Source organism: Triturus cristatus, chromosome 2_2 (genome assembly GCF_964204655.1).
Source record: "Triturus cristatus chromosome 2_2, aTriCri1.1, whole genome shotgun sequence".
In the NCBI taxonomy this organism is placed as follows: Eukaryota; Metazoa; Chordata; class Amphibia; order Caudata; family Salamandridae; genus Triturus; species Triturus cristatus.
The window spans coordinates 819,558,796-819,570,936 of NC_140582.1; the positions used below are offsets into that span (position 1 = coordinate 819,558,796).

The 12,141-nt window shown below is 44.9% G+C and overlaps 1 protein-coding gene across 2 annotated transcripts in view; it reads right to left on the reverse strand.

Annotated features, from left to right (window-relative positions):
• ATP10D (ATPase phospholipid transporting 10D (putative)) overlaps positions 1-12,141 on the reverse strand; it is a 755,240-nt gene that overhangs the window by 432,477 nt on the left and 310,622 nt on the right. For both annotated transcript variants that reach the window (XM_085642148.1, XM_085642147.1), the window contains exons 8-9: positions 8,611-8,738; positions 8,276-8,528 (exon numbers count right to left, since the gene is read on the reverse strand). In XM_085642148.1, the coding sequence (XP_085498274.1) occupies positions 8,276-8,528; positions 8,611-8,738 (381 nt within the window). The remainder of the gene's footprint in view (positions 1-8,275; positions 8,529-8,610; positions 8,739-12,141) is intronic.

The window sequence follows — 12,141 nt, forward strand, 5'->3', positions numbered from 1 at the left end:
ATGAGTAGATGAGTCAACCAAATCTCAGCTCCAAATGCACTACTCAAACTCATACGTCACTGTCAATATCTCACTACAGACATCAATTGTAACGTTAGTATGTTTTTAATTGATTATGTACTTTTTAGAACGTAAAGTAGGTTGTTAAAAAAAAACTCAAATACCTAAAAGAACAATGAGCCATAACTTACTCTTACATTTTTCTGTATATTTTATTTCTTGACCATATATTGCATTTAATACCCATATTTTTATTTAGCACTATTTAAATCAGACTTCGGAGCCAACCCTTGTCAGCCATGCAGAGCAAAAGCTGACCAAAGAGCACGGCCTGGACCAAGATCTCAGGGCAACTCCACCCTACGACCAACCTCACTGCTAATGGAATTTAGCAACAGCAGATGGCTTCAGGCCCCGAGCTCTCTCACTGGGCAGAAAAAGGGGGGACCCAAAACGCATTTTCCCCATGCAATTTTCCATAGGAATTTTAGACACGACTACAGCCCGAACCGCTGGATAGAATTACACCAAATTTGGCAGAAAGCTAACATGTGGTCCAGAAAGAGCCCTTTTTTAGGTTTTGCCTAGGCAGCGCGAGCGTGGTTTCTGCTAGATATGCTGTATTTAGGATATGGGCTTTAAAATCTGCGTCTATGTTTAAGGACTGCATGTGTTACATGTGTTGCTACTCAGAGCTTGTGAGCACTATTTTCTTTCTTTTAAGATGGAGCACTTGAGACCAGTGCTCCTGGTTTACAGACCTCCGTTGTAAACAGGGCTGTAAATCTGACTCTTATCATGCCACATTTGCTATGCATTCAAAGACCAAGGTCTGTTTTGGCTGCAGCTGCCGCCTCCTTCCTTCTGCTTTTGAAACACACAGCCTGGCATCACGGTCCCTGCCTTTATATGGCTGCTGCCACCTCAGTCTCAAACCTCAACAAGTATTTGCAATGCAATAGGTCTCGCATTTGTGCAAGAGCTTGAGCTATTGGCATTGTAAATAACAATATTTTATTTATTTATGTGTTTTGAAAACCTGCAAACGGTGCTTAAACACGCACTTTGTACTTATAGTTGTTGCTTACCAGAAGCAAGGCTGGCAGTAAGGGTAAGTTACTTACCTGTAATCCTAGTTCTCTTCCAGGGGTATCCTCATCAAAGTCATAAGCACTGAATATTCCCGCCCATGTGCGGGGACCCCGGAAATAATAAAATTATATATGTAAAAAACACATATATACAGCTCTGTATATGTATAAACATATATCATTTTTTCCAAGCAAATGCAGCTCCCATAAAAGGCTAGGCAATGTAAATGTACACATCCAATAACACATATATACATATATATATATATATAAAGGTATAACAATACACCTAAATCTCTTTTTTTTTTTTTTTTTTTTTTTTAATGAGGTAAACACTCATGAGAAAGCAAAAAATAAAGAGAACAAACTGTGGAAAAACACAGATGTACAACACATTGCCAGCCTGCAGGCTGCATTGCAATATAATACCATAGAGACTAAAAAGCCCTGTACAGGTAAAAACTGGCACCGTGCCTTTAAGGCAGCCCTGACTTCCATATCCCATCATGCCTCAGGGGTGACAGTTAGGTCAGTTGTTCTTTGCGGGACCGTAGTCCTAAACACAAAGATATATCCTTTCCATAATGAATAATACACTTCTTCTCATTTGCCTGGGGAGGTGGGTGGGTTGCTTATGACTGATGAGGATACCCCTGGAAGAGAACTAGGATTACAGGTAAGTAACTTACCCTTCTCTTCCAGGGGATCCTCATCAATAGTCATAAGCACTGAATAGAGTAGCAAGCTCCCCTTCCACCAGCAGGCAAATGAAACTAAGGTTGTATCACCCATGGAGAAAGCGAATCATGAAAATGATTATGCATGGAACAGATTCCTCAAGGAGGCTTGTCCTACTTGAGTGTCTGCTCTGGTGTCCGAATCCAGACAATAATGCCTGGTAAAAGTGTGGACAGATCTCCAAGTGGCTGCCTTGCAGATCTCGGAGAGTGGGACATTATTGAGAAAAGCCGCGGTAGCCGCTTTTCCTCTTGTCGAATGCGCTTTAGGGCGCGCCCCCAATGGTTTCTGAGCCAGTTGGTAGGCCAATGTAATACTTGAAACAATCCACCTAGCAATGGAACGTTTGGATGCAGCAAAGCCCATACGTACAACCCCATAGTTCACAAACAATTGATCAGATTTCCTGACATTCTTAGTCCTATCTAGGTAGAATTTTAGGACCCTTTTGACATCTAGAGAATGCAACGCCCTCTCTGCTGGAGAGGAGGGGTTGGGAAAAAAGGTTGGTAAGGATATGGCTTGGTTTACATGAAAATCCGATACCACCTTGGGTAGGAACGAAGGATGAGTTCTCATCACCACCCTATTTAGATGAAAAATAGTGTAGGGTTCTTTAGAACAGAGGGCCTGTATCTCACTGACCCTCCGTGCTGAAGTGATGGCTATTAAAAATGCTGTCTTCCATGTGAGGTGCTGTAGGGTAGCCTTATGAATAGGCTCAAAAGGCGCACCCATGAGCTTCGACAGAACCAAGTTTAGCTCCCAGGAAGGAGAGGGAGGTCTAACAGGGGGATAGACTTTCTTGAGTCCTTGCAAGAAATCCTTCACTACCTGCACTTTAAAAAATGACTGCTGTGAAGGCGAACGCCTGTATGCTGTTATGGCTGCTAGGTGAACCTTTATGGATGAAAATTTCAACCCTGCCCTTGCTAAATGTAGAAGATAGGGCAAAATTACATCCTCCTGGCATTTAGTGGGATCATAATGATGCTGAGCACACCATATATAAAATCTTTTCCACTTACAGAAGTAGGAGTGTCTTGTCGAAGGCCTCCTGGCTTCCTTCAGTATGGACATACACTCTTGAGGGAGGTTCAGATGGCCATACTGGAGGACTTCAGGAGCCATGCTGTTAAGCTCAGCGAGGGAAGGCTGGGATGGTAAATCTTCCCCTGCATCTTGGATAACAAGTCCGGCCTGCATGGCAGCCGCTTGTGGGGTCGGATCGACATGTGCAGGAGATCCGTGTACCACCACTGCCTCGGCCAGTCCGGTGCTATGAGGATCATCTTGGCAGATGAATTCTGTAGCTTGGTCACCACCTTGGGAATTAGTGGGAGAGGCGGAAAAGCGTACACAAATGTCATTGACCAATTGATCAAAAGGGCATTCCCTAGGGATCCTGGTCGATGGTATCTTGAGGCGAAGCCTCGGCATTTTGTGTTTTGCTCGTCCGCGAAGAGGTCCACTTGCGGACGCCCCCATTCCCCGAAGATGTCTTCTAACACCTCGTCGTTGATTACCCAGTCCTCTGGCTCTTGAAAATGCCGACTGAGCAAGTCCGCTTGCACGTTGAGTTCTCCTGGTAGGTGCACCGCTTTCAATGAGATGTTCCTTGCTAGGATCCAGTGCCACAGGGACTGAGCTTCCAGCGAGAGCGTTCTGGATCGAGTACCCCCCTGCTTGTTCAGGTAGTACATTGTGGTGGTATTGTCCGTCTGCACTAGAATGGTACTCGTCGTGATCGCAGGCAGGAACGCTTTGAGGGCTAGGTGGACTGCCCTGAGCTCCAGCATGTTGATGTGGTACAACTGCTCGCTGCTGGACCACTGTCCCTGAGTTTGCAGAGTCCCAAAATGCGCACCCCATCCCTGAAGGGATGCGTCGGTGATTAAGGTCTGAATTGGGGGCTCTTGATGAAAGGGGATCCCCACTTGTAGATTCCTTGGCTTCAGCCACCACTTGACTGACTGTTTGGCTGCAGAGGAGAGGCAAACCTTTTCTTCCCACAGGGAGTTCCTTTGATCCCATTTGTCCTCGAGATCTTGCTGGAGAGGACGCATCCTTAGCCTGGCATTGGGCACTAGGAAGATGCAGGATGCCATGGCCCCTAGCAGAGATGAGATTTGCCTTGCCGACGACAGATTGCTGGTTATAATCTGTCTGCCTTTTAGCATAATGGATGACTGTCTTTCCTCCGAAGGAAACACTTTTCCTACTACGGAGTCTATAGTTGCACCCAGGTAGTGGATCCTCTGCGTTGGTGAAAAATTTGACTTTTTGACATTCACTCTGAGACCCAACTTGCGACATAAGTTCAGGCATAGCGACAGCTGTGACCGCACATTCTGTGGCGATGAGCCCTTTATTAGCCAGTCGTCTAGGTAGGGATAGACGAAGACTCCTGCGCGCCTCAGAGCAGCCGCTACTACTGCCACGCATTTTGTGAATACTCGAGGAGCTGACTTCAGGCCAAATGGGAGGACTTTGAACTGATAGTGAGAGTTGCCTACCACAAACCTGAGAAATTTTCGATGATTCCTTAGGATGGGAATATGGAAATATGCATCCTGAAGGTCCAGTGAACACATCCAATCGCCCATCCGGAGAAGAGGATATATTTGGTGGAGCGCCAGCATGCGAAATTTTTCCTTTCTTATGTGTTTGTTCAGTATCCGTAGGTCTAAAATGGGTCTGAACTCTACCTTCACACTCCTCTTTTGGATGAGAAAGTATCTGGAGTAAACTCCCTTTCCTCTTTGGTTTATGGGCACTTTCTCTATTGCAGATTTGAGTAGAAGCGTCGCTACCTCTTCTCTGAGCTGCCTTAGATGCTGGGATGAATTGACAGGAGGAATCGATGGGGGGTGACTTCTGAAACGAAGCGAGTACCCATGACGCAGTATATTCAGTACCCACTTGTCCTTTGTGATGGACTGCCACTCTGGAAGATGATGTGCAACACTTCCTCCCACCGGAGCGGTGGACAGCATCGGAGGAAGCGGTTTCTCATTGCTTCCCCGGAGCTTTGTTTCCAGCATTAGACTGCCTGTTGTTACCTCGTCCCCTGGATGGCTTGCGGGACTGGTATTGTTGTTTCTTTTGACCTTGCTGGTCCTGGTTCTTTTGCCAATGAGGGGTTTGAACCCTCTGTTGGTAACTGCGCCTGTCATTTCCCTTGCGGCGTCAAAACTCTTTTCAAGCCCGACAGCTTTCATGGTCTCCAGCTCTGCTTTCATACGGGCCATTTCTTCGTCTGCATGGGACCCAAAAAGAGAAGTACCGGAGAAAGGCAGATTTAAAATTCTTGCCTGCGCTTCCGGTTTCAAGGCCGTCAATCTAAGCCAGGATGATCTTCTGGCTGTGACTCCATGTGCATATTCATGCGCTGCCAGTGTTGCCCCATCCGCCGCTGCACTTATGATCTGGTTAGAAACCAGACTCCCCTCATGCAAAATCTCTTCAAAGTCCCGTCTGTCCTCTTGTGGAACTTTGTCAATGAACCTCTGCAGAGAGTCCCATAATGACCTATCATAGCGCCCCAGAAGCGCCGAGGCACTCGCCACCTTTAAGCTTGAGGATGCTGAGCCGCAAACTTTCCTCCCCCAGGAGTCTTGTGTCTTACTGTCCTTATCTGGTGGTACCGTTGAAGATCCAGCTACTGCATGTGTCTTCCTGGCAGCGGCGGTGATGACAGAGTCCGGTGGAGGATCTGATTTAAGGAATAGAGGATCCTCCGGTGCTGGACGGTACTTTTTTAGAATTCTCGCCGGCGCCGTTTTGGTGGTTGCTGGTGTGAGAAAAATATCCATTACCGGTTGTAGCAAACCGGGGACTAACGGCAATAACGGGCGTGACACTGTGCGTTCATGAAGCGTTTCAAAAATTATGGATGAAGTGGTCTCCTGAACCGGCATAGGGATATTTAATTTTGTAGCTCCTCTACACAACACTTCTTGAAACGTAGAAATATCATCTACCGGAGATACCCGAGAGGGTGGCGTCTCCGAGAGTGTCGGTGAATAATCCCTTTTGGATGACCTGGAAGAAGGGGAGGTAGAAGGGGTTCTACGGCGCCTTCTCTCTGATCTGGTCGACTCCCTTCTGCGGGAAGAAGACCTGGATCGCCTTCTTGGTGCTCGAGAGTGACTTCGGGATTCTCTTTCTCGAGATCTTGGTCTGATAGGTGTCGCTGGGAATACCACGCCCCTTATTCTTGTTAGCGATGCCTTTATCGAGTCTGGCACAGCATGGTCCTGAGGCATCTCCATTACGGGACTTTGAGGTACCGCATTGTCCTCCTCCTGCGAACTTTCTCTTGCAGGTACTGGAGATTGATGCACAAGCTCTGGTGATTCTGATCTTGAACCTGAGCCTTCTGATCCTGAAGGCGAGATAGATATGAGACGCGGTGACTCAGGAGTTGTATATATCAGCCTATGAGGAGATTTTCGCCTTGAGACTGGTCAAATCGTGAGGCGAACATGCGACACCTCCTGCGTACCCTCAACAGAGGGCTGCCTCGACGGTGATAGGCCTATCACCGGAGATCTTTGACTCGAATCTTCGAGGCTCCGAGCTTCTTGTCTCGACGTCGAGATTATCTTCGACGGAGGCTTCATGTACCTCACCAAAGCTTTGGAGACCTGTGAGGACGGAGGCACCTGCCTCGACGTCGACTCCGACGGAGGCACCTGCCTCGACGTCGACTCCGACGGAGGCCTTTGCCTCGACGTCGACTCCGACGGAGGCCTCTGCCTCGACGTCGACTCCGACGGAGGCCTCTGCCTCGACGTCGGCCCTGACGGAGGCGTCTGCCTCGACGTCGGCCCTGACGGAGGCGTCTGCCTCGACGTCGAATGCTCCGACGACGTCGAAAGCCTCTTCGCCGTCGAACGATGTTTCCTCGACGGCGATCTTGATCTTGACGGCGATCTTGGTCTCGACGTCGACGTCGACTGTGGAGATCGCCTACGTACTTCTTGCGACGTCGAATGATGTCTCGCCGACCTCGACGTCGAACGATGTCTTTCTTTCGACGACGAACGATATCTCTGTGCAGACGTCGATCGATCTTCTCTTGACGTCGACAGATGCTTCTTCGACGTTGAACTGTGGCGCCGAGTCCTCGACGCCGAGCTTTTAGACGCCGTCGACGTCGAACGCATCCGCTTCGACGCTGAATCTAAAGTCGACGACGATTTTCTCTTTGCAGCATGACTTCCCCTTGACTCCTCACCTCTCAGCGACGATCCCGCCGCTGGAGTCTTCGACGCCGAGCCCGACGTCGATGGGGAGCAAACAGGGACCAACTGCTTCGACGTCGACCGTTCTGCTAGGCCATACAGCCTAATCCTCTCCCTCTCCTTTAAAGTCCTTTTGGAAAGGTCTTCACAATGATGGCATGTTGCTGGAGAGTGAGAGTCCGGCAGACAGATAATACACACCTCATGTGTGTCTGAAGCAGCCTTCTTTTTTCCACAAGATGGACATGGAACAAATAAAGAAGGCATTTTTCTGACAAAACAGCAAAAAAGTCAGAAAAACACAGGATACTAACTTCCTCACAGATGTTGTAAGAAGAAGTCCAAAAAAAAATCTTAAAGCTGTAATAATTCTTGACTAAAGAGTCAAAAAAGAAGAGAGCTGAATTCCAGGGTCCTGACTGAAGGAGCCGGAAAGAACAACTGACCTAACTGTCACCCCTGAGGCATGATGGGATATGGAAGTCAGGGCTGCCTTAAAGGCACGGTGCCAGTTTTTACCTGTACAGGGCTTTTTAGTCTCTATGGTATTATATTGCAATGCAGCCTGCAGCCTGCAGGCTGGCAATGTGTTGTACATCTGTGTTTTTCCACAGTTTGTTCTCTTTATTTTTTGCTTTCTCATGAGTGTTTACCTCATTAAAAAAAAAAAAAAAAAAAAAGAGATTTAGGTGTATTGTTATACCTTTATATATATATATATATGTATATATGTGTTATTGGATGTGTACATTTACATTGCCTAGCCTTTTATGGGAGCTGCATTTGCTTGGAAAAAATGATATATGTTTATACATATACAGAGCTGTATATATGTGTTTTTTACATATATAATTTTATTATTTCCGGGGTCCCCGCACATGGGCGGGAATATTCAGTGCTTATGACTATTGATGAGGATCCCCTGGAAGAGAAAAGAGGAGTATTTACAATGCCAATAGCTCAAACTCTCGCAAATGCGAGACATTGCATTGGAAATGCTTGTTGTAGGATGGTGTGAATCTGTTCAGTAGTTTGGGAGTTACTAAGGTGAGACATTATGAAAACACAAAGAAGAATGAATATCTATGAGCTATTAGAATACAATTTAATTGTGTCTAAATTATTTCCCATCCATCTCTTAGAAAAATACACTTGCAATAACCATAGTTCTTGAAACATCTCAGATTGAACCCTTACCATTTTCATCATGGGAATACTCAGATCCGGCAATGCTACATCTGCGGAAGAGCATTTTGTTTTCAGTGAGAGTTCCAGTTTTGTCTGAAAAAATGTACTGAATCTGCCCAAGGTCTTCAGTGATATTTAAAGATCGGCACTCTATCGTGGAACCGGATTTTTCACAGTAAAACTCTGCATCTTTTTGAATAAAATAAATCTGTGCCAGTTTCACAATTTCAATTGAAACGTAGAGAGAGATTGGTATCAAAACCTGACAAAACAAAGGGGGCCTGATTAAAGGCAAGAACACAAAAACTTACAATTAAATTGTTTGTCTTTCTTAAATAGGTTACCTGCAATAAAATGATATTTGTCCAGAACATGTAGAATCCTGCTAATGCTGGTGGAGTGTGTTTTCCATTTTGCTCTGGTATGATAAACAGTGGCATTTCTGAATAACGATTCAACCATATCCAATGACCTACAAATATAAAACCACACAACGGTAAGTTTTGATCCCTCCCTATAGTTGGAAGCTACTGTTGACTAGCATGTGACACCACCATGGCAGCTTCTTTAGACCCTCTTAATTAAGTTAGAAATTAAATTGTTTGCTAAATGACTAGCCATGCAGCAGTACCCCATCTGGCTTGCTAGTTTTCTTTACACAGAGATAATATGCAGACATTGCTAGAATGCAATCTCGATACTCTAGCACACCACACTGGGAGGTAGTGATGTAACCATTCCCTTAGGACTGTCATTGAAGGTGTTTAATAGAGTCAACTGTGAATACATTTCCCACATTTTAGAGGCATAGAGTTTGTACTGCATTCCTGAAGATGGACCACTCTACTAACTGCTCACATATCCTTGGTAATCAGCATTTTTCGTCATACTTTCAGATTAGGTTGTGTACTATGAAGGGAGGCTCCATTTATACTTTGTGCCCTTGTTAATGAACCTCTAGAAAGGGATACAGATTGACAGAAAATTCAAATAACTTTTCTGTTTATACTGTGGCTGATGCAATTGCAGTCAATCCTAAATTTGTACCAGAATTTGGTCTTGCATTGGGTGTTAAATCTAAATAGTCGATAATGCTCCTTCATCAAGATGGCACTTACTCCATACAAGGGGCACTGTCAAACAATCATCGGGTGATATGTGGGATGTTCAGACCCCAACTTAAAATATGTAAATTTGAACCCCCTTACTGCATTCATTTAAGATCTGCACAAATGTTTTCCCTATAGCTGAACAGGTAATATAATAGTTTAGTAATTAACTCTATACTCAAACTTTTGTTTTCTGCATGTTTTTAGATGCCTTTCCTTCAATGTTGATTAGCTTGGAACACACCTTTGACAAAGGTCTTTGGGGTAAAATAGTGCACTTTTGCCTCTCCAGAGTTTTAAAGAAGATCAAATCTTTGGATGATCTGACATTTCTGGATCTACAACGCTCCAACTGATGAGGACAACTACCACAAATAGGAGATTTTCATTACTAAATGAGCAATTACAGGACTAATACATTAATATCTTTGAGTAAACAATCTAAAAAATGATTTTTGAGTAAATTGAACTGAATCTACCATAGTGCACTGTGGAAGGACCATTGTAACTTGTTTAACTGAACTATATCTCAATGGGGTTTTCAAAAACTTTTGAATTGGGCCAAAGTGGCAAACTGGAAGCCATTCCTATGGAGGGGTATCAATTAAAAAAAACACTGCTGCTGCAAAGACAGCACAGAAAGCTCTGGATTTAATACCCGAGTAAATCCCATGGAATAATTATTCTATGGCTTCATACCAATATATCGTTTTTTAGTTTGTCTTTATCATTACAGCCATGAACCAACCGTATGCAAATCAGCACTGTCCACTCCCTACACTGCATTGTCTAGACTGAACTGGTTTCAGTCTGGTTAGGCTTCAGTGATGTGGAGCTTAAGCGAGCTTGGCACTCCCTTTGGAGCGCATCCCCTCATTTATAGTGAGGATCACGTAGCGCAAAACATATTGGATGTAATGATTGAATTATTCTCAAATGCTGGCAATTACTCAGGGACTCACTCTAATCCATCAGTTTTGATTCTGTTTATACCAATACAGTGACCAATCATATATAAATTTGTTGTGGCCCTGCCCCAAAAGATACAGTCCAGGTGGGGCTGTTCGACTATGTACCACCTGAAGGAGAACACCGGCAGCCCTGTGTGCTCCTGAGATTGTAAAGAAAAGCATTTGCTTTTGTCCATTAAATGAGCAGTGTTTCAGTGATGGATACAATGCCCCACATTTATTTACACAGCTTCACATTTTTAAAGAAATGGGGCTGTTGCAGAATATATAAGCCAGTTCTGAATTATGTTGTATGCCCAACCTTCAAACGACAAGTCTAAATATAAGGGATAGTTTGTTTCAGCATCGTAAGAGGGCTTGGGCACCCTTAGAGGAAGACAACGGTTCTGAACTCTAAGAAATGACAACCTAGTGTTGGTAGGAGATGCAATCAAGCAGTATGAAAAACCTACATAAAGAACGGATGAACTGAATTCCATAATGGGTGCTCGTCAAGCAGAACTGAGGCAATGAACAGTATACTGATTACCAATAAAATAAAGAAGAAAATGACAATGTGAAAGGGAAGATAGTGCAACATGAAAGTCAGAAAAATCTCTTAAAATTAGAGAATTGGGTTGTCTGTCCTATCCTTTAGAGGAAAGTCAAAGGACTTGAACATAAGTGTTGTGATTTTACCATTGTGGTAACAGGTTAGTGAAATGAAGAAGAGAGAGGTGATTCAAGGTCCACCATTGTGGACTTTGCAACAAAGTAAAATATGTACAGGACAACTAAGAGATCCAACTGAGAGGGGTCCTGGTTAGATAATGATGTCCGGGGACAGTTTTTACAATCTTACATGCTTAGTATTAAAAGGGTTTTAAGAGCTGCACATGAAGACCCCCACGGCCAGAGCACCGACTGCACCTTCCTGCACGGTGTGGCATACATGCCACACCATGCAGAAAATGCGGGTGCAAATACAGGGGTGCACTACAGGTGCCACCCCCCGCATGCACCACCAGACCCAATTCCAGCTTGGGGCCCTAGCAAGGCCCCCTTTATTGCCATTCCCCCACCGTTTTTAGGGTTGGCAGTGAAATGGGAACTAAGAATATGGTCAGAGGTGCCGGCTGCAGCACAACCAGCATATTCTTGCCAGTGAAAGACTGCCGGCCCAGCGGTATTCTTGATCCTGGCAGTGCTGGAGGTCTTGTGCCAATCCATCTGTCTCAGTCATAATACTGTGGGCGTGCCCGCAGTGTGGCGGTGGTCGGACCACCAACACGGGAGCGGTATAGGACCGAGAAACTTCCTCTCTTCGCGCCAACACTGTTCCTCACAAACAGGGCTGCAAATCAACTTTATTCGTATTTTTTGCTCATTCCCTGAAAAGGCATTAGAACACCACTCTAACTAAGTCATACTTGAAAATAAATATTAACGTTGCGCCAGATACTGCATACTTTCCTGTGTAACACCTTTCACATAACTGTTCAAATCTGGGTGATATAACCCTCGCTTACACGGTCTTGCTAGAAGCTAAACATTCCTCATCATTAGCTGGGAAAGTCTTCCTTCTAGTTCAGAACCAGCGCCGAGGATTCTGTTTCAATGCTTGTTGACCATTAGGAAGGCGCATATTGGCTTTGAAAAAATACTTGTGAATCTATTGACCGCTTTTCAATAACAAATTCCTTTCAAACCACCGTACATTTCACAGGATGTACACGAAAGACTGTTGCCAATATCTGCCTTCTGGATAACCAGCTTAACGAAACTAGCTAAAGTGGGCGATGAACCTGTGGTAAAT